The sequence below is a fragment of the Diospyros lotus genome, chromosome 1, assembly GCF_014633365.1.
Source record: "Diospyros lotus cultivar Yz01 chromosome 1, ASM1463336v1, whole genome shotgun sequence".
Taxonomy (NCBI): Eukaryota; Viridiplantae; Streptophyta; class Magnoliopsida; order Ericales; family Ebenaceae; genus Diospyros; species Diospyros lotus.
In genome coordinates, this window is record NC_068338.1 from 38,298,351 (window position 1) to 38,321,280 (window position 22,930).

The window sequence follows — 22,930 nt, forward strand, 5'->3', positions numbered from 1 at the left end:
TATTTAATTTTAAACAAATTAAGATTTTTTGACTATATATATGTAAGTTTGAGATTAATAAATTGCAAGTCACAAAATATAGTAAAAATAAATAAATGAGGCACAAGATAATTTATAGTGGCTCGGTTTCTCCACACACACCTACTCCACTCTCTCAAAGTCTCAACCACCCTTGGGGTTCCACTAATTTCACTAAGGTTTTCACACTATCTCACCTTGAAAACTAGATACACTCCTAGATTACAATGGGTTCAAGGAAAACTACCAACACCAGAGTTTTCTTCCTAACTTATCTTGAAAACTAAATTCACCTAGATTTTAACAATTATAGGAAACCTATATAATCCACGATAGTAATTTAAATGTTACAAATAATTTGTCCACACTTGGACACAAATAAGCAATTAAGAACAAATTATACAAGACAATAATATTTAAATAAATAAATAAACGGTGACCTCAATTTGAATGGAAAAGATCGAATTCGGCTTTGCGATCTCTTTTTCTTCTCTTGTCTTGTGGCTCTTCGGTAGATGAATAATGAATCTTTGAGTGTCTTGAAATGGTTGAAAATTAATTTGAGAGCTTTTGGGAGTTTTGGATGTACAATATATGCAATGGATACTCAAAAAATGAGTTTGGAGGTATTTATAAGTATTTTAGTCACTAAAGAAATGGTTAATATGAAATTTGAAATTCAAAAAATGTTTAGGTTTTCTCAAAAAATAAGAAAACATGTCTCACATTTAATTCAAAATAAATTTACTTTTTGCATGAGAAATCAAGATTTAAATATTCAAATATAAACTTTTGAGACATAAATAATTAAAAAAAAAAACATGTTTAAAAGCAATCTCCTTTAATTCAAAATAAATTTACTTTTTGCATGAGTAAAAGAAAACATGTTTAAAATCAATTTTCTTTAATTCAAAATAAATTTACTTTTTATATGAGAATGAGAAAATGTCTAAAAGTAATTCGTTTTTTATTCAAAATAAATATACTTTATGCATAAGTAATAAAAATATTTATTAATAAATAAAAATTCAAATATAAACTTTTGAAACATAAATGATCAAAAGAAGAAAACATATTTAAAGACAATCCACTTTTAATTTAAAATAAATTTACTCTTTGCACTCACTTTTAATTCAAAATAAATTTATTTTTTTATATGAGAAAGAAATATATTTATATCATAAAAATATTTTTATTAATCATCAAAACTTAATTAATATGAATAAATTAGCCCAACAATTATATTTTTGACAACAACAATTATGTATGTATATATATATATATTTTTTATTTTTAATTCTTTCCCGAAGAAACTGTAAATGTATTATGTATGTCTATATGTTCTTTAAATACATACATATAACTAACTGTGAATATATGCACATATATATATATATAAAGAGAAAGAGAATGATGGTAAAGTGAAGAAATTTTTATAAATTATATTATGTTTACTTTTTTTTGAATTATTTATTTATTTTTAACTATTAACTCAATTTATAAATAATAAAACTTGTGTTTATATTTACTTTTATATATAAATTGTGATTATTATTGACTAGCTATTTTTTATATTAAAAATTATATTTTAAAATAACCACTTTTTTTTTTTATTTCTCCACCTTAGTTTTCTAATTTTTAAAAATTATTATTTTTCCATTTCTATCTCCTCTACTTCTCAGTACAATTTAGATCTCTAACATTAACATTGAGAGAATAATGATGAGATAATTGACCCCTATATAGGCAGGAAAGAATAATGATCTTTTTGGAGAAATGCTAGACCAATTTATTCCCACAGAATAAAAAGTTCATTTTGCTAATACATTGAAAGTTGAGCCGTTAGCTATGTCCAACAGGATATATATATATATATATATTACCTACGGCACACTACTAATGTAATCTGGTACAACAGCGAGTTTTGAAACATTTAAACCAACAAATCAACATATTGCAGCCTGTAAAGACATAACCGAGCAACTCAATTTTTCACAATTTTTCAAGAACAAGCGTCTCACAACACCCAGTTATAAACTTAAGGAACAGCTCTCCGCTGTGGCTAAATCCGGACAGTACAAGGCACTTGAATCCAGCAGACAGTCAAATAAGTACAAAATGCTGGCAAGAACAGTAAAGGAGAGTTGATGATTTAATGAGAGGGTACCAAGTTACATCATACATGGGATCCACAAAAACCTTGTCCAAGTCACAACTTCTATCGCAAATGCTTCCTAGTTTGGCTCAAGCAAACCGCAAAACGCAACACAACAGCAGCTACAAGGGTGCGCTAGATCAAGATTTGATCTTTGCAATAATATCTGAGATGACTTCATCCATGTCGAGTTCCTTCATTGGTAAAAATGGCCGCTTCATGTTCTGTAAGTTATGCGTGAAGGATTACATGCAATTTGGAAATAGTAGTGAGTACTAGATTTACTATTGGGGATCTTTAAAAAAAATAAAAAAGTGTAAATTAGAGTTGGTTTCTCCCATAACAATATATGTGAGCCAGAACATGAACTTTCATGTTCACATCCTTCTGCAAGTATCGATTCACATTTACCAGACTTGGTCTAAAAGCCGTTTCTAGGCGTGCAACATTACTACACCAGCACCAGAAACAACAACAACAACAACAAAAGAGAGAGAAAGAGCACTGCAGTAAAACAATAATATTTATATTGAACCAACGTGCCCTAAGACCAGCGACTCAACAAATAAAGTTGCTCCAAGAATCAACAGGCTTAAATCTCTATTTGTTCAGTTACTGAAATTGATCTAATACTTTCTATCACTAAACAGCATTTGAAATGAAGACAGCGAAATATGCTAAAAATCTAAAATTTGTACACAGAACAATGAGAACTCTCAAGACCAGCAAGTTAAGAACAAAAATAGGCAAAAAGCAGAGCATGAGAAAAATTTAAGTACTTTGATGTATGTCAGTATGTCAAACTAGTGATGTGCTACGGAATATGTTCAAATGATCCAGTAACAGAAGCAGGTGAAAAGATGGTAAGGTATTACCAGAAGACTGATAAATGTATCGCCTCCTTCCTCCCTTATTTCAAAGCATCCCCTTCTTGGCTAAAATGGTAACCAAAAATAACGAAGTATTAGCCATTAGAAAGTGAAAACAAGACATGCATATAACATACACAGCTGAAAAGAAGGTAAGCTTATTGAGAAATAGAATATTTCCCATTGGTGTTCCAGCTGTAGCAAATTGCCGTAGAAAAGGCATCCGCAGTGCATGAGGCTCAGGGGAGACTCATTTTTGTACAAAGCGCCCTTGCTTTTCAAAAAGGCTACAATAAATAGTTCTTCCACAGTCCAAAAGAGAAGGCCGCCAAGGAAAACCCCAAAAAACCCCTCCCTGACATCAAGCCTCAACGTCCCCCATTCCTGACCACCAAACAAGGAGCTTGGATGCGTATAACATGCCAAAACAACTCATATTACGGGTTGCTAGGAGCATTTTATTCTATTGCAAATTTAAATAAACCAATCATCATTGTAGCATGTGTTGCCTATGTCCATAAAATTGACTTCCTATACTCATTTCTTTTTTTTGCTGTTGTATTGATTTTCTAATTGTCTGATGCTAAAAATAAAGAAAGAAGCTCTAATGCTTAGGAGTTTGCTTATGATCTGTTATGTGTTAAGAATGTTTCTGATGAGTTTCTGAGTTTATGATCTGATGCACGTTTTGACTGTTTCTGTTGCTCAAAGATGATCAAATAAGAGAGTATGTGAAGATGGAAGAGTTGGACAGTTTCATGTAGGATCAAAAGGGAGGCTGGGGTACTTTCCTGCAACACAAGGGACAAATGGAACCAAGAAATAAACACATAGGTTTTCATGTGAGCTGAAAATGGTAGAAAAAGAGCTTTAGTTTGAGTTTAGGCCAAGTCCGCTACGGCACTGGTGCAAGCTAGCTGACGAGTTCTGAGCGTCCAAGATGGTTTCTCAATGCTTTAAAATAATAAAGAACCTATTGATTAAAAAAAAAAAAACCCACCATCATAGTCCAGAAAAAGTACTGATATGGCCCCTGGAGTCTGGGTCTCTGAACTTTGGAGAAAAAATCAACAAAAATGGCATGCACCCTTCTCAAGGGTAGGGAAAAGTGGTGCAAAATGTTGTGCCCGACATAAATTGCTAAATGAGTGGTTAGCCTAAAATTGTCTCACTGTTTCAACTTTGCCTAGAAAAGCTTGCACAGACATGGATGTGAGGAGGATAGTCAGGGTTTGGAGACTTGGGAAAAATCTATAAAATCAGTATACTGTATACAAGTATCGGAACCATTTTAGTGTTTGCCGGAAAAGTTTCATAGTCAAGAAAAATTATTTGAATAGCAACATGAGAAGGGATCTTTAGTTTAAAATGAACAAAGGAAGACAGACTAACATATAGGAGCTCTTGGGGGTTCAACATTTTTGAAATATCCAACCACATGTCCTATACACCTTAGGTAAGTGTGTATATGAATTTAGAGTAACCAAAATTCCCCAATGCCATTACAGATGGCAAACCACGAGCCACAAACCAGAAAATCTGGTTTTCCTGCTTTGTTGAAGTGGCTTCTTCCAGAGCCACTTCTAGTGGCTTTCTAATCCCCTTCAAACTTTGAGAAAAAATTGGGAAAAATATGTATTTGACTGATAACAGCATGTACGATGAGTGACAAATATCAGAAATCTTTAAAAATCTGAAGTGTGGCAAAAAGGGAGGTCAAATTCCCTACAAGAGCAAACCATTTTGCTGAAACTGGAAATGCTCCAGCAGCCACTTTAAGGGGCATGAGGAAAAGTTTGGTCATTACATGTGTTGCAAATAACATTTTCAGTTTCCCATCATAATTAAGTGTAAAGCCCACCAAATTTTTTGGCCCTTTGGAAAGAACAGGAAAGGAGAGACTGGTCCAAAGTAACCAAAACCTTATGGGAAGGGTAAAAACCCTACTTCTTGCATTAGCCACCTTCCACTTCGTCTTTCAGGCCATTATTCTCCCCTCCCCACCCGACATTATTTTAAATTAGAAAAAAATAGTGTCTCTGGCACTGAAGGCTTCTTGCTTTGAAAAGGTTTGCGAAGGATCATATATGAATGCGACCTTCCCTTTGCTTTTCTACAAAGAGTGTTTCCACAACTCAAATCATGATCTTTGAGTCGACGAGTCATAAATTAAATACACAACTTTATCATTGCTACAAAAGCCTGTTTGGAGGGATTAAAAGGTTCTTGTTTTCCAGTAAAGAATGTCCAGATTTCATTAAGATCGTAGTCATCATCAATCTTGTCCAATTCAGGATAGCCTTTTGGGAGAGTTAAGATGTCATTTAGTTGTGTTGAGGTGATAGAATATTCAATTCCAAGAATGTTAAGATAAAGAGTAAAGTCATCTAATTCTGTAGGAGAGTTGATTTCGGAATGATCTAGTGGAAAGCTTGAGTAAAACTCAGCAATCAAATTGGGATAACAATGGGTGTTTAGATTTGATATTCTTTCCCAGCCCATGTTGACTATCCATTTCCTAAGGTTTTCACCAAAGTTAATTCTAGAGAAATCAGCCCAGTTTGTGAAAGAACCACCAGGAACATTAATTGAGGTGGCAATGTAATGCTGTAAGACTGATGCTCAAGATCAAGAAAGTCATGTGATAAATAAAAAACATGAATTTCGGATATAATCTTTATACACCAAAAAATTTTGAATTTGATTAGGACTCCAGATCAATCAATTGTCATGTACCTAGGCTGAAACTATTGTATTAAGGGGAATTATGCCTGTAATGAGTTGTGCCTAGGTGAGTATTTTTTGAATTTGTACACACGGGAGTGGTAACTAAACTTCCCATGGAGGACCAGTTTAAAAGCACAGTCCCAGCTCATTTGAAAGGCATCAAATACAATTGAATTGCCTTTACTCTCAATTTCCCTCTACTTTTCTCCCTTTGTTACTCTTCTCGATCCTTCTCCCTCAATTCTCAAATTTCCCTTCCCCCTTTCTACAATTCCTGCCTAATTCTCTTCTAAATAGAGGAGAGTTACCTCTGTCAGATCAAGGATCTGATAAATTAGTATCAGAGCACGCTCCTAGCCAAAAGTTTCCAACGATCCAATTAGAAATGGCGGAGGACACTCATATGAAGCAGATGGAAATGCAACTACAACAGGTGACATCCACAGTGATGGAAATGCAAACGCGAGTAGGATCCATGGAAGAAGCAATTGGAGTGGTGGCCGATAAGAAGTTGGAAGAGGCCTCAGATTGTTTGGGCAGGGACATGCGCAATCAGATCCAAGAAGAGATGAGAGAATAGAGCAACATGTTGCACGATCAGATGCAACAATTCATGCTAATGTTCTCGAGTTAGGCTCAGGTGAGAATATCCCCTAATTTTCCCCCTCGTGAGAGAATGGATCCAATTCTTTCAAGCATTGGCACTAGTCAGAGAGTGGTTGTATCTTCGAAGATGGAGGTTGATCCAACCGCATGTCACAGCCTAAGCCTAACAATGCCCTTCCATCCAATTTCAATATGAATTAGAAGAACCAAACACCAAAACAGAGAGTAAAAATTGAGGGAGAAGAATGAGGGAGAATAGAGAGAAAATAGAGAAGAGGAGAAAAATTGTAAGAATTCTGATATTTTCGATGTCCTTCCTCCTTGGTCCGAATAGGAGGATATACACCAGAGTCTAGGAGGAGAGATTCTCCTGCCAGGATGGGCCCTACATCCCTAACAAACTCGAGATTTTCTAACCTCCCTACACATGGCAATAACTACCTTCCCCTTAGGAATTACAGTAGTAAAAATAATTGAACTAACTACTATTTTAGGAATTACAGTGGTGAAAGTAACAAACAGCACTAAAAAGCAACAAAAATTAAAAATAAGCTCTGGGAAGGTTCTTCTCGTGACATTTCCCCCCTCCTTAATCAATTTCTTGTCCTCAAGAAATGTTAAGAAGGCTAGCAACTCTTGGGAATTGTTTGAGAAGATCTGGGAGGTACTCCCAAGTGCTGTCTTCTGAAAGTCTTCCCTGCCACCTGACCAACACTTGAATGAGGGGAGCCCCATGTCTATATATCACCCTTCTCTCCAAAATAACTTCTGGTTCCACTGTCTGGCCAGCCTCCTTAGGAATGGTTGGTAGAGCAGCACTCACTGATTGTCCACCCATTGCCCTTTTTAGGAGCAAAACACGAAATATAGGGTGAATGAGCGACCCTGCGGGCAGCCTCAGTCAATATGCCACCTTTCCCACCTTAGCTTCTATGGAAATGGCCCATAGTACTTAGGATTGGGCTTGGTTGCCTTTCCCCGGGTGATTGACATAAGGTGAGGGTACCTTAACCTCATATACACTTCATTTCCTACTTTAAACTCTCGTTCACTTCTCCTCCTGTCGGCAAACTATTTCATGCAATTTTGAGCCGAAGCCAACTCTTGCTTCAATTGTTGTGTCACTTCTCTCCTTCGCTACAAAAAATCGTTTGTTGACGCTACTTTGGATTCTTCCCCTACTATAGGGGAAACAAGTGACTTGTATCCGAATAAGGCCTCAAATGGGGTCATTTTGATTGAGGAGTGGTGGGAAGTATTGTACCACCACTGGACCAAGGCCAGCCATTTGTGCCACTCCTTAGATCGTAATAGGCAAATGCATCTTAGGTAAGTCTCAAAACTCTGGTTCACCCTCTCGATTTGTCCATCCGTTTGAGGGTGATGAGCAGTTGACATGCTCAGTTTTGTTCCTAGCGACTGCATCAATTCCTGCCACATTATACTGGTAAAAACCCTGTCTCTATCTGAAATTATGCACTTAGGAGTCCCATGTAATTTAACCACCCGATCCAAGAACCCGATCCAAAAAGGCCCTAGCCACCTCTTGAACTGTGTAGGGATGAGTTAATCCTATGAAATGGGCAAGTCAGTATGTCCACCACTACTAGAATGTTGTCCTTGCCCTCCAACTTAGGCGATCCCTCCACAAAGTCTATAGATACACTTGACCAAGCTTGTTCAGGGATAGGCAAGGGTTGCAATACCCCAAGGTAGGCTACTGTTTCCGACTTACATCTCTTACAGATGTCACATGCTTGCACCAATTCCTTAATCTCTGATTTCATCCTTGGCCAATGAAAAATCTACCCAACTCTCAAGCAAGTATTTTGCTCCCATGAATGCCCCCCATGGATGACTCATGTAAGGCTTGAAATATCTTCTTTTTGATGCCTGCATTATCCCCAATCACAATTCTTCCCTGGTATCTCAACATTCCTTTAAAGTATACCCTTCCACCACATTAGCCCCTATCCAATCCCCCCAACAAAAGTTTAAGCTTCTCATCCCCTTCATAACTGTCAATAACCTCTGGTACCACTGGGGTACCACTTCTGTCATAGCTGTAGAACTTCCTTCTTCATGGTACCTTGAAAGTGCATCGGCAACTACATTTTCCTTTCCTTTTTTGTATTGTATTATGTAGTCCAACCCCATGAGTTTGGCCATTCCATTCCTTTGCAACTGTGTTTGAAGCTTTTGTTGTAACAAGAACTTCAAACTCTTATGGTTTGTCTTAATTATAAATCTCCCCCCTTCCAAGTAGTGCCTCCACTTGTCTACAGCCATCAACACCACTAAGAATTCCTTCTCATATATGTTGAGCCCTAAGTGTTTAGGACCCAGCACTTGACTTAAGAATGCTAGAGGCCTTCCCTCCTGTACCAAAACTGCCCCTATCCTTGTTCCACTTGCATCTATTTCCAGAATAAAAGCCTTATTAAAATCTGAAAGTCCTAGCACTGGTACCCTACTCATGGTCCACTTTAAATTTTCAAATGCCTCTTCTGCTCTTGGGCCCCAACTGAAACTTTCTTTCTTCAATAATTCAGTTAAGGGCTTGCTAATTACTCCATAGTTCTTCATGAATTGGTGGTAATATCCTATTAAACCCAAAAATCCCCTTAAGGCTCTCACCGAAGTCGGCCTTGGCCAGGACACCATGGCCTCCACCTTCTGGGGGTCGGTGTTCATTCCTCCCTTTGAGATATAAGGTGCCCCAAATATTCCACTTGCCCTTAACCAAATACACACTTACATTTCTTAATAAAAAGCTAGTGGAATCTAAGGATGTCAAGGGTAGTTCTAAGGTGGAGTAGATGATGTTCAAAAGAAGGGCTATAAATGAGTATGTCATCAAATAATACTAATATAAACTTTTGAAGATAGGGTTCAAAAATTTAATTCATGAGAGATTGAAAAACGATTGGGGCATTGGTGAGCCCTAATGGCATCACCGAGAATTCAAAATGCCCATGGTGAGTTCTAAAAGCGATTTTGTGGATATCCTCGAGTTTCATCCTAATTTGGTGGTAACCGAGCATAGGTCAAGTTTAGAAAAGAATTGGGCATTGTGGAGTTCATCCAATAGATCTTCTACCAAGGGTATAGGAAATTTATCTTTGGTAGTCATAGCATTTAATTGGTGGTAATCCATACAAAATTGCCATGTTCCATCCTTCTTTTTAACCAATAAAACAGGGGAAGCAAATGGACTTTGACTTGGTCTAATGATGGATTGATGAAGTATTTCCCTAACCAATTTCTCGATTGCATTCTTCTGGATTGGAGGTAACGATAAGTTCTAATGTTAACAAGCTTAGTGTGTGGTTTTAAGTTAATAGAGTGGTTATGCATTTGGGTAGGAGGAAGTGATTGGGGTTCAATGAAGAGATCCTCATGTTCTACTAGCAATTCATTAAAGAGGTTTAAGTGATGTACCTGATTGGGTATCCCTTGGGGTGCGCTAACCATTAGGTAGATCTCCCCTTGCAGCGCTTGATCTCCTTGTACCTCCTCAGTTGCCACAATTGAAAAGAGGTGTGCCAACCGCCCCCATTTTCCCTTGATCACCCTCTGCAGTCATAGATGTTAAAGGCACACATAGGCGCAAGGCGCTACTTCAACGCCTCGCCTAGGCCAAGGCAACACATTTTCCGGGAGGCCCTCGCCTTGCACGGCGAGGCATCGGGATGTGAGACGCGCCTCATGAAACCTAGGTTTTATTTAAAGCCTAGGCAACCCAAGTCGCTCGTCACTCCATCTTCCTCCTGACATCACCGGTCACTCCCATCTTCTCCCTCTCCTTCTGAGTTCTGACCTTCAAGCCAGTCACACCCTCCTCAAGCTATCCAGCTACCGAAAACTCCCATCATCTCCAGCGCCAGCCGCCAATCGGCCAGATCTTCCTCTCCTCGTTGTTGTCCAGCCATGCCCGCCTCCTCTCTTCCTCTCCTCTCCAACCGCACCCGCCTCCTCTCTTCCTCTTCCTCTCCTCCTCTGCTCGCAACTCACGGCTCACGCTCTTCTCCTCTCTTCCTCTCCTCTCTTCTCCTCTACTCTTCAAGCTGTCAAGCAGCCCGTTGCCCACCAAAACCAGTTGCCATTCTCGATTCCAACCTCTCCTCTTCTCGATTCCAATCTACTCTTGTGAGTTCTTTACTTGTTTTATTTGATTATTTCTTACCTACTTGCTTAATTTCTCTTGTTGGTTGTTGCTCTCTCTTTATACAGTTGTTTTCTTGTTGATTGGAGAATTTTGTGGAAGTTGGAACTGTGCAGCAGCCCAGTCAATGTCGTCGACAACTTCCAAAATTGACCCGGCATAGAATTACTTTAAAGCTGATCCTAATGACAAAAATACCAAATGTAAATTTTGTCATAAAGTAACGAAATGTGGCATATTTAGAGCGAAACGTCTTGTGGCTGGTTGTAGGAATACTAAAGTTTGTCCAAAATGTCCTCCATCAATAAAACAAGATATTGGAGAGTACATGCAAAAGAAGAAGAATGACAGAGATAAGCGAAATATGGCACCGTCATATGATGATTTTCAATTTGGTGAAGGGCACAAAGTAGAAAAAGACCCAATGTATCAACCGAAGTGGAAACAGTACTGGTAGTGTTGGTAGTGTTAAATGGCTAACACAAAAGGATCCACTTGATGCTTTTCTTAAAGACCCAGAAGTTACTATGTTGAAAAGCAAGAGCAACGGAAGGCAAACAAGGTTGGGTGAGAATGATTTTGCAAAAAAAAAAAGTTAAGAGCTCGAGCTTGTAGAAGTTTTGCACGATGGTTGTATGATGTAGGCATTCTATTTAATGCAGTGACATATAACAAGTTTAAAGTCTTTATAGAAGCAGTTGGTTAGTATGATCCGGGTGTGAAGCTGTCTAGTTACTATGAAGTCAAGGTTCCCCTTCTCAAATAGGAGGTGGAAGTCACTCATACAATGATGAAAGATCATGAAGAGACATGGGCCAAATATGGATGTTCCATTTTGTCAAATGGCTGGAAAGACAAGAGGGAAAGGACAGTGATTAACTTTTTAGTCAATTCTCCTAAAGGAAATATGTTTTTGAAGTCTGTTGATGGTTCCATCTATTCAAAGACCGGGGAAAAGATGTTTCAATTATTAAGTAAATGTGTGGAAAAGATTGAAGTAAGAAATATGGTGCAAGTGGTCACCGACAGTGCTTCAAACAATGTTTTAGCAAGTATGAAATTCATTTTTGTAATTTGTATTATGTTTATAAATAGAACAATTTGAATATTCATTAGATATTTATTATTTACTAATATCTTGTTAATTTCACTCTAAATAATAACAGGAAGATTTTTGGAAGAAAATATCCTATGTTGTTTTGGACACCATGTGCAGCACACTACTTGGATTTAATGTTGGAAGATAATTTCAAGTTGCCTAATATGAATAAGACATTTGAGAGAGTTGCTATGGTGAATAGCTACATCTATACTCATTCAGGTCAAGTAAACATGCTTAGAAGGTTTACTGACAAGAAAGAGTTGTTGAGGCCTGCAAAAACACGATTTGCAACTGCCTTTATCACTTTGGGCAGGATGCATAGTTTGAAAAGCAACCTTAGAAGATGCTTACCTCCGAGGAGTGGATGACAAGCAAGGGGGGAAAAGAAGCAAGGGCTAAAAAGGGTGTAGAAGTGATTTTGATGCCTTCATTTTGGAACAATGTTGTATATGCTTTAAAGTTGGTCGGTCCATTGGTGCATGTACTACGCTTACTAGATAGTGAGAAGAAGTCGGCTATGGAATACATATATGAGGCCATGGATAGGGCCAAAGAAGCAATTGCTAACTCTTTTAATGGGGATGAAAAGAAGTATGCACCCATTTTTCAAATCATTGATAATCGATGGGATGTTCAGCTTCATTGCCCCCTGCACGCTACTGGTTGGTACTTGAATCCAAAATATTTCTACAAGTCTGAATGTATAGATTCAGAGATCAAGACTGGCTTATATAAACGCATTAGAAAGTTAAATCCAAATGTAAAGGTTCAAGACCAAATTGATGCTAAGCTTTCAATGTATAACAAGGCAGATGGGTTCTTTGAAAACTATATGGTTATTAGAAAGAGAGCTGAGAAATCACCAGGTATACAAACACACACACATATATATATATATATTACATTATGTAGAAAAAGAGGAAGGGAAGCGATATTCTTGTATGTTTTATTGATACGAATGAAAAATATTTATACAAAAATTTCCTAAGAATTCTCCTAGATTTTAGAGATTACATTCTTATTTTATAAGACTAGATTACAACAACAACAAAAATACAAATAAATCTAATCAAGAAAGAAATAAGATAAAGTACAAGATAGATAAAATACAAGATAAATAAGAAGAATGGAGAATATATTTTATCACTCCCCCTTAAGCTGGGGAATGGATATCAACCATCCCTAGCTTGCACACCAAGTCTTCAAACCGTTTAGGATGCAGCCCTTTGGTCAAACAATCAGCCAATTGTTCTTCCGAAGACATACGGAATGCAAATCAATTAGGCTTTCAATTTTTCCTTAATAAAATGTTTATTTATCTCTACATGTTTGGTGCGATCATGTTGCACAAGATTATGTGCTATCCTTATAGCTGACTTATTATCACAACACAATTTGATTGGCCCATGGCTGAAAATCCTCAAATCTTCCAAAATAATTCGCAACCACAGCAACTCACATAGGCCCATTCATTGCTAGTGCCCAAAATTCTGCTTCCACACTTGATCGCACTACTACCCTTTGCTTTTTACTCCTCCAAGAAACCAAATTTCCACCTAAGAAGACACAATAACCTGTGGTAGAACGTCTATCAGCCAAAGACCCTCCATAGTCGGCATCAGTGTATCCTGTGATATCTAGATCTATCCCAACTTTAAATAAGATTCCTTTACCTGGAGTTGTCTTTAAATAGCACAGAATTCGTCGTACAGCTTGCATATGATCTTCCGTATGACAATACATGAACTGACTAACCAAACTTATTGCGAAGGCAATATCTGGTCTGGTGTGAGATAAATAGATTAGTCTGCCGACCAATCGTTAATTCCTCCATTTATCCACCAGTTGACCTTGGATCACATAGTTTAACATTAAATTCCACCAAAGTACTTGCACCTTTGCCACCTAACAAACCTGTCTCATGCAATAAATCAAGAATATATTTTCTTTGGAATAAGAAGATACCTTCTTTAGAATAAGCTACCTCTATACCCAAAAAATACTTTAAAATGCCAAAATCTTTAATTTCAAAAGACTTGGACAGATTATCCTTGAGTTGTACCTGCTCCTCACAGTCATTTCCAATGACAATAATATCATCCACATAAACCAAAGGAGCTGTTACCCTTCCCCCACGGGAATGCTTAAAGAAAAGAGTATGATCACCCCTACTTTGAGAATAGCCCATATGCCTCATGGCTTTAGAAAAACGATCAAACCAAGCCCAAGGAGATTGCTTAAGGCCATAAAGAACTTTCCTTAATTTGCATACCTGTTCGAGAAACCCTTTATCAAAGCTAGGAGGAGGTTCCATGAACACCTCTTCCTCTAAATCTCCAAGTAAGAAGGCATTATTTACATCAAATTGGTGCAACTTCCAGCCATAGTGCACTGCCAGGGCTAAGAGGATACGCATAGTTGACATTTTGGCTACCGGAACAAAAGTTTCTACGTAATCAATACCATAAGTTTGTGTGTATCCCTTAGCAACTAACCTTGCCTTATACCTTTCTAGGGACCCATCTCATTATATTTGAGGTTAAAAACCCACCGGCAGCCTATGGGCTTGACTCCCTTTGGCTTAGGGACAATGTCCCATGTTTGATTTTTTTCTAAGGCCCTCATCTCCTCCTGCATTGCTTGAACCCAATTCTGATCTTGAAAAGCCTCATTAACTGTCTTAGGAATAGGAATTGTGTCTTTGGAGATAAGCGGTGATAGGACATATAATTGGCCAAAGGGTGTTGGGTGCAGCTTTTGCTCCCTTCGCGAAGGGCAATTGGTTGATCAAGGTCACTAGTAATTGATGCAAGTAGTGAATTAGATGTGGCAGAATTGGGCTGAGAATCAGAGGGACAACAACGTGAGGTTTCATAACCTGGATTAGGAGAGGAAACTAGTGCCGGAAGAGGTTCTGGAATGGGTTGTTGTTGTTGTGTTCTCCTCTTAAATACATGGGGAGATCCTTTGAATCGAATTGGAGTGGATGGCAGCTGTTCTTCTGGAGGTTCCGGTTGGTTCTGTACATCTAAGGAAGAGTTAGATGGAGCATGAATCTGCAAATCATAAGAGGTTTCCAAAATGAGAAGATCATTATTTATATCAGCCCAAGATATATGTGTATCTTGAATATCAGCACTAGGAGGACCAAAGAATGATTGATTTTCAACAAATGTAATATCATTGGTCACATAAAATTTTCTAGTAGCAGGGTGATAACACTTATACCCTTTTTGAATGGGCGAATAACTAAGAAACACACATTTGAGGGCTCAAGGGTCTAGTTTATCCCTATGATGTTTGGATACATGAACAAAAACAACACAACCAAAGACTCTCAAATGAAGAGTATGAGAAAACACTGCTGAAAAATAGGTGGACAAGCATTGAATTGGGCTTTGGTGTTTTAGAAGAATAGAAGGAACTCGGTTAATTAGGTAGGCAACAGTCAAAACTGCCTCCCCCCAGAAAGACTTAGGGACAGAATGATGTAGTAAGAGAGCTCTAGTAACATTGAGCAAATGTCTCATTTTTCTTTCTGCTACACCATTCTATTGAGGAGTATCAACACATGAAGACTCATGAATTATACCTTCTTGCTGGAAGAAATTACGCAAATGATGATTGAAGTAGTCTCTTGCATTATCAGTTCGGAATTTTTTAATTTGAGACCCAAATTGAGTAAATATCATCTTATAGAAAATAGGCAAGATAGAACTAATAGTAGCCTTATTCTTTAAGAGATAAACCCAAGTTGTTCTTGTACAATCATCAATAAAGGTAATAAACCACCTAGCCCCATAACAATTAGGAATTTTAGATGGTCCCCACACATCCAAATGAATCAAAGTAAATGGAAGAGAAGATAAATTATTACTCACAGGATATGAAACTCTATGATGTTTAGAAAGTTCACACATCACAATGAAGATTAGAAATGTCCAAATTTCTAAGCATAGTTGGAAACATAGATTGCGTAGTACTAATGGCAGGGTGCCCTAAATGACAATGTTGAAGCCAAAAATCATGAATTGAAACAACTGGTTGAATAGGAATCAAAGAAGTTGAAGTTGGCTGAGAAAAGTAGGTTGAAGGTTTCTCCCCCTTAAGATCAGCACTGCATGTCTTCAAAAAATACAACCCATTTCATTCCTCACCAACTCCAATCTTCTTCCCTGTGTCCAGAGCCTGAAATTCACATTTGTTTGGGAAAAACACAACACAACAATTTAGATCCTTGGTTAGCTTATGAACAGAAATCAAGTTGCTAGAAAGATTTGGGACATGAAGAACATGTTGCATAGGCAATGAGAAATTAAGATTTACATTACCATGTCCAGCTATAGGAATTGTATTACCATTGGCCATCGTTATCTTTTTGGAGCTACTTAGTGGGGTATAGGAATCGAAGACATTTATATCAAAGGCCATATGATCAGTAGGCCCCGAATCCAGAATCCATAGATTATTCCTAATAGTATGTGAGGCAATACTAGATTCAGAATTCAAGCGAATACCTATTTGGGCCATGGAACAAGAACCACCTTGAATAGTCTTTAAGAAGCTTTTAAGCTTGCTGATTTCTTCAGCATTAAGCTGTTCGGTCATGATAGGTGAATCAGTTGTAACTGAATCTGTCTTCTCCAATGCAGTCTCTTCCTCTTTGGCAGCTTGATAGGCTTAAACTTGCTGTCGGAGTTGAAAATTCTGAAGATTCTTCATTCCTCCTACCTTATTCAATACCACTTCTTTTCCATGGAGTCTAAAACAGGTCTCTCTGGTATATGCCTGGGTTTCTTACAAAAAGAACACCATAAACCATCTTTATTTTGAGCTTTAGGATTAAAAACATTCCCACCTTGTTGTGACCTAAACCGAGAAGCATCTTTCTTGTTAGTTGCCATTGCAGATCCCTCAAGCGAAGTCTTATTTAGCATAGCTATTCTCCTATACTTTTCACTACGAACAATAGCAAAAACTTCATTTAAAGAAAGAATTTTGTCTTTCCGTAGGACCTGCACCCTTACTTGATCAAAATCAGCATTAAGGCCTGCTAAAAATTCAACTACCCTATCTCTTTCAAATATTGCAGTTATGGTGGCGGCATCTTCATTACATTTCATCTTGATATCTTGATAATGATCCAACTCAAGCCAATATCCATTCATTTTATTATAGTACTCGGTGACAATTAGAGAACCCTATTTAGTATCACTTATTTTCATCTTGATATCAAAAATAACCGAGCCATCTTGTACTTTAGAATAAGTACGCTCTGCAGTATCCCAAATCTCCTTAGCCGTAAACAAGAACATGCAATTTTTACTTACCTCAGGGTGCATAAAGCCTCACAGCCAAGACATTATCAAGGAATCCTCTACTTCCCATGCAGCAAAATAAGGGTCTTTAGCATCTAGACTAGGCTCGATCAGATGGGCCATCTTTCCTCTTCCTTTCAAGAAAGTCCGCACAAGCTGCGCCCATTGTAAGTAGTTCCTTCCATCAAGCCTATAAGACTGATGTAACCCTATAAGATCACTGTTAGACAAACTCCCCATTGGCATGTCAGATGAAGCATCGTTCTTTGTCTCAGAAGTGTCTGTCATGGTGAAGACTCAACAGCAGTATCGGTAGAAAGAAAACAACAACAGTATTGGCAGTTTGAGATAGCAATGGAAGGAAGAAGCGCTCAGCAACGGAAGATTTTGACACCAAGGATGGGCTAGAGAGACATTGGAGATCAAATCTGGAGCAGCCAGAGGCGAAAGGGCTGCGGATGCTCCTTCAGGAGCCGGCGCATGGAGTCAGAGCGAGCTTGAATGGCGGCGCATCGGTCTGCGCATGGCTGCGCGTGGGGTACCGGTTGCCGGTGATTTTTCTGGGGTTGGCTGATCTGGAGATGGCGAACCTAATGGTGGTGGTGGTGCTGCAAGATGATGGCCGGACAGAGGAGTTCCGACTTGAACAATGCAATGAAGGCACTTTGGAAGAACGAAATGGATGTGCAATGAAGGCACTAGGGTTTACTGTATCAGCCTATCAACGAGGCTCTGATACCATGTAGAGAAAGGGGAAGGGAAGCGGTATTCTCGTATGTCTTATTGATACGAATGAAAAATATTTATACAAGAGTTTCCTAAAAATTCTCCAAAGAATTCTCTTAGATTTTAGATTATTACATTCCTATTTTATAGGACTAGATTACAACAAAGAAAAAAATACAAATAAATCTAATCAAAAAAGAAATAAGATAAAAATAAAGTACAAGATAGATAAAATACAAGATAAATAAAGAGAATAAAGAATATATTTTATCACATTATATACATAATCATTCTAGATAATAGATAATAATTAACCTATGAATTTTATTGGACAGCTGAATGGTGGGTTTCATATGGAATGTCAACACCCACATTGCAAAATTTTGCAATTAAAATTCTTAGCTTGACTTGTAGTTCATCTGGGTGTGAACGTAATTGGAGCGTGTTTGAAAATGTAAGTGCATTGTATATATAACACTTACAATTTTTATTAGTAGTTAGTTTGTTTCATGTAGCTTATTCTTAGTATGTTTTTACATAAATTGTTGCAGCTTCATACTAAATAAAGAAACAAGCTTGATCAACTTCATTTAAACGACTTGGTGTTTGTAAAATACAACAGAGTATTAAGGCATCGGTATCAAATACGTGATACCATTGACCCTATCATATTAACCCACATTGATGAAAGCAATGAATGGTTGACTAGAAAGCTTGATGAGGAGAATGATAAAGATGATGAAACTGTTTTTCCAGATGACGTTGGGGATGGGTTGACATGGAGTAATGTCGCTAAGACTGCAGGAGTTGGAGAGCCTAGTTTCAATTTAGAATTAAACAAACTTGATCACAATCGGGTTCAACTTTGGCTTCGACTTCAAAGCAACGACTAACTCAGGAGATTGAAGAGGAGGAAAGTGAGACAGAGACCGAAGATGATGAAGACGTGGAAGAAGGAGAAGAATTGGGAGAAAAAGAAGAAGATGAAGGGGTGATTGAAGGGGATGATGAAGATATTGACCTTGATGTTGATGATCTCTTTGATGATAATTGATTAAAACTTCTTTATTGATTGTCGATTTGTAGTGTTTATGTGTTTGTTTGGAACTTTGCATGATAATTGGTATATGTTTGAGTTTGAACTTTGATGATGTTTCTAGTTTAGAATTTGCATGATGAATGAATCAACTTTGATGTTGTTAGTTTAGAATTTGAAGATGATAAATCATAAATAATATGCATGTGTTATTATTGATAGTTTGATAGTTGTTTATGATTTTACAAGATTTTGAGCTTTTTTTTTAAAAGGTGCACCTCGCTTCGTAAAGGCGCACCTCAGGCTCCAGGACCCTTTGCGCCTATCGCCTTTCAAAACAATGTCTGCAGTCTCTTCCCTAATATCATCTTGCATGTTCCCACCTCTTTACCTCTCGATAATGTCATCTTCCTTCCCTCTTTCTCAAAAGATACTTCCATCCAGTTAAAATCAAAGTTAATGGGGCCAACCCCTTTCATCCAATCCACTCCCAAAACCACATCACAGCCACCCAACTATAGTAACCTCAAATCTGTTTCAAATTTCTCTCCCTACATCTCCCAATAAAAGCCATTGCAGGTTGATTTGCTCAACACCCTTTGGCCATTAGCCACTGTCACACTCAAAGATGGAGTCCTTGTGAGTTGACACTTCAACCTCTTTGTTGTGCTTTCATCAAGAAAGCTGTGGGTACTCCCACTGTCTATTAAAATCATGAGATTGTTGCCCTAAAGTTGCCCCTCCACCTTGATGATCTTGTTGACTACTCCCTCAATGCAAGTATGGAGATCTCTCCATTGTCCTCTGCGCTCCAACCTCCCCACTGTCTTCTTCTTTCTCCTCCGGGTCCTCCTCTTCATCCCTTTCCAGCAACAAAATCCGCCTCTTACATTGATGCCCAAGGTGGTACTTGTCACCACATCAGAAGCAAGGGCCAACCAATCTCCTTTGCTCCCTTAATTACTCCCCATAAGGAACCAAGCTTGATCCACCTACATTCCTCACTCCTTGGTTCCCTTTTGCCATATCTCGATGATAACTCTTCCCCCCGACAGGACTTGTCTCCAAAACTAACCCTCTGTTGCTGCCTTTGCTTCTTCATTAATGCCTCTACGGACATTTCTTGTAATCGGGCACTTTCAGAGGCTTGCTCCACTGTCCTTGGTCTCATCATTTTGACCATCGGTCAGAACTCCTCACTCAGGCCACTCAGAAAGCTTGACACAAAGTAAGCTTCTGATAAATGAGGGTTGTGACAGATCATGAACGATCTTAATTCTTCAAACTTTTATAAATAAGCTCCAACGCTCCCTGTTTGCTTAAGCTTATTAAACTCTTCTATCGTATCCACCATACTCCTCTCCCTAAACCGCTCACAAAATTTTTCAGAAAACTTTTCCCATGTGTAATCCTCCCTCACACTAAGGCACCCCTGAAACCAAGCATCAACTGCTTCATTGAAGTAAGCAGTGGCTAACGACACCCTCTGCCCCCTAGGTATGTTGTGCCAATTGAACAACCTCTCGCATTTTCCTCTCTCTCTCTTCTCGATCCTTCTCCCTCAATTCTCAAATTTCCCTTCCCTCTTTCTACAATTCCTGCCTAATTCTCTTCTAAATAGAGGAGAGTTACCTCTATCAGATCAAGGATTTGACATCAATACAAACCGTTACATGATTGAATATGCTCTTCTTTGTAGCTTCATAGCCAATATAGGACAAAACAAATAATCTACCTTTAGTAGCTCCTTAGAGATAACACCAAGATCTTGATCCAAGACCAAGAAAGATTAAGCAACAATGGAATTTGACCATCAACTAATATACACATCTTTCCCAAAACATTTGATTTACATATTGAAGTCCACACACCACAAAAGGTGGGAATAAGGATGTTCGGTCACATGTTTCTCAGCTCTCATCCAGCCCCTGCCATTCTATCCCATACATTTCCAGGTCTGGTAAAGTTCCAAATAAGGTAAGTTCTTCTAAGAAATGTGCATGTAGCTACAGCATGCTAGAAAGCATCTATTTTCATTTGTTGTAATTATGATGAAGAGAAATTAACTACTTTTAAAGTCTACTTGAATTTGCAGTGGTTCTGCCAAAAAATCATCTATCTTATAATATAAGCAAACTGGATATTTTGGTGCTACGAAGCTTGTCAATAAAGTAAAATCCCAATATACCCTCCATATATCTTATGTCAAAGCTATCAACATGATTTGAACTCATGACCTCCAACTTGAAATAAACTTAATTTTGCCACTACACCAAATCTTAACCTTATCTATATTTGGCCTAAAAAAACTAAAAGCTAAACTGCAATTTCCAATCATCATACAATAAATCTTCATTTGAAATCTTTTATTTTTTGTACTCGCATGTGTATAGCATAGGTTACACCTCTAGTTATTAAAAAAAAGGCACTCCACTCTAATACAGTGAACAGATTTTATTTCTTACATGACCATTGATTGTTATAGATAGAAATTAATAGCAAGGAAGTATGACACTGCTATTGGTTATAAATCACTAACAACATTTGTAAGTGCCACTAAGAATGCCACAAATTACTAGCAGCATGAGTATCCATGTCATTTGTGACAAATGCCACAATAATAAAAAAAATGCCATTACAGACTCCTTTAAGTGACATTTTTCAGTGCGACTAAAACTCATTTTTCTTGTAGTGTAATCTGGACATTGAAGGACATGTAAACAAAGTGAATAACATTTAATCATGCATACCTTTTCAGGGTTGAGAAGCACAGTGATTCCAGAAAGATCATTTTCCAAGCCATCCTTGACCTGGACAGCCCTCCTAAGAAAAGATTTGCACTGCTTGCTATTGAAGGGAAAAAAAAAAAAAAGAAGTGTATTAGAATGATATGCCCTCTCTGCAGAAAAACACCAGGATTAACCAAACAAGTATAACTCACTTTGATCAACATTTTGAGAAATACAACCTACTGCCTCTAAAGCAATCAGGCACAAGAAAATCACATGTTTTTACATTTTAAAATTCAAGTTTATTGCAATGTAAGAAGGGGAAAAGGGAGAACAAAGATACAGACACTGGCTGTACCTTTCTGTCCAACAACATACCAACCCTTTATCCTATTATGTGAGGTCAGATGATGAATTCTAGCTCACCACTTATTTCTATATGTAGCTTTATCTTCTTAAAGCCCTCTTAGCTAATATCATACCTAAATGTCTCCCACCACTTCTTTTTTTCTTTGTCACTCTCTTTTACTTGTATACTTGTTCTTTTTCATCCACACTCCTCACATGAGCCTATTTTAGTTTTCTTACCACATGACTAAACAATCTTAATTGTAAATTGCACAACTTGTGTTCAATATGAGGCACTTCAAGGTTATTACAAATAATCTCATTTCTAAATTTATTTCTTTTACATAGACACAGTCATCCAAACATCCCCATCTTCGTTACCCTGATATGTTACGCATCACTACTTTATTGCCTAACATTCTTGCAATACAAACAAAAAATTGATCTTATAGATGTCTCATAAAATTTTCCTTTTACCACTAATACAATCTTACTGTCACATGAAATATCAGTTGCACTTTTCTATTCTAACATCGTCGTATCAAGCCTTCAGTTATCCAACCCTGTAAGAACCACCTCTTAATCACCCCCAAATCTCAAACACATACATCAAAGGCATTTTCTGAGAGAGAAATAACCATACCAGTGCTCGATAACGATGGTCTTATTAGTAGCAGCCTTAGAACCGTCTTTGGAAGCATTACCCTTGGCCGGCGGTGCCTCTTTGGCGGCGCGTGGGTTGGGATTCTTCTTCTTACTAATGGCCTTGGGCTTCGAAAACTCTGGCTGAGGATCCGCGAGAGTGCTACCACTCCCGTTGAGGCGGCGAGTGGAGCTCCGAGTCACCATCACCGATTTCAAGGGCGGCGAGGCCTTCTGTTTACTGGCTTTCTGGACGACTTCGGCGTGGGGCTTTTCAGGTTGTCGTTCATCGCCTCTCCTTCTCTTGGGCGCCATGGAAACGAAGGGCCTTCTCCTTTTTACTTTCCTCTTGTCCTGCCTCCTCCTCCAATTCTTCCCCTCTCTTCTCCTCTCTCTCTCTCTCTCTCTCTCAAATGAGATAGATGTGACTGTTGAGGTTACCACAACTGGGCTCCCCTTTTTACGATAGTAGAGCTATGGCTATGGTGT

The 22,930-nt window shown here is 38.0% G+C and overlaps 1 protein-coding gene across 2 annotated transcripts; it reads right to left on the reverse strand.

Annotated features, from left to right (window-relative positions):
• Nucleotides 1-1,984: 1,984 nt before the first annotated feature.
• On the reverse strand, nucleotides 1,985-22,914 carry LOC127790406 (uncharacterized). Of its 2 annotated transcripts, XM_052319930.1 has the most exons (4): nucleotides 22,443-22,902; nucleotides 21,473-21,569; nucleotides 3,049-3,108; nucleotides 1,985-2,397 (listed from the first exon to the last, which is right to left on the reverse strand). In XM_052319930.1, the coding sequence occupies exons 1-4, from the start codon at nucleotides 22,754-22,756 to the stop codon at nucleotides 2,314-2,316; spliced, it is 555 nt and encodes a 184-aa protein (XP_052175890.1). In that variant the 5' UTR covers nucleotides 22,757-22,902; the 3' UTR covers nucleotides 1,985-2,313. The 2 variants fall into 2 exon arrangements, with proteins under 2 accessions (XP_052175890.1, XP_052175881.1); XM_052319921.1 differs by lacking the exons at nucleotides 1,985-2,397; nucleotides 3,049-3,108 and adding an exon at nucleotides 3,115-3,426 and having other exon boundaries at nucleotides 22,443-22,914.
• Between the last annotated feature and the right edge of the window lie 16 nt (nucleotides 22,915-22,930).

What these genes read in the sequence shown, in the direction of transcription:
- LOC127790406 (XM_052319921.1), bottom strand. Translation starts at nt 22,756, where the DNA reads ATGGCGCCCAAGAGAAGGAGAGGCGATGAACGACAACCTGAAAAGCCC. An exon ending in ACCATCGTTATCGAGCACTG is followed by an intron (nt 21,570 to 22,442) that starts GTATGGTTATTT and finishes TCCCTTCAATAG; the next exon opens with CAAGCAGTGCAAATCTTTTC. An exon ending in TGCTTCTCAACCCTGAAAAG is followed by an intron (nt 3,427 to 21,472) that starts GTATGCATGATT and finishes TTTGGTGGTCAG; the next exon opens with GAATGGGGGACGTTGAGGCT.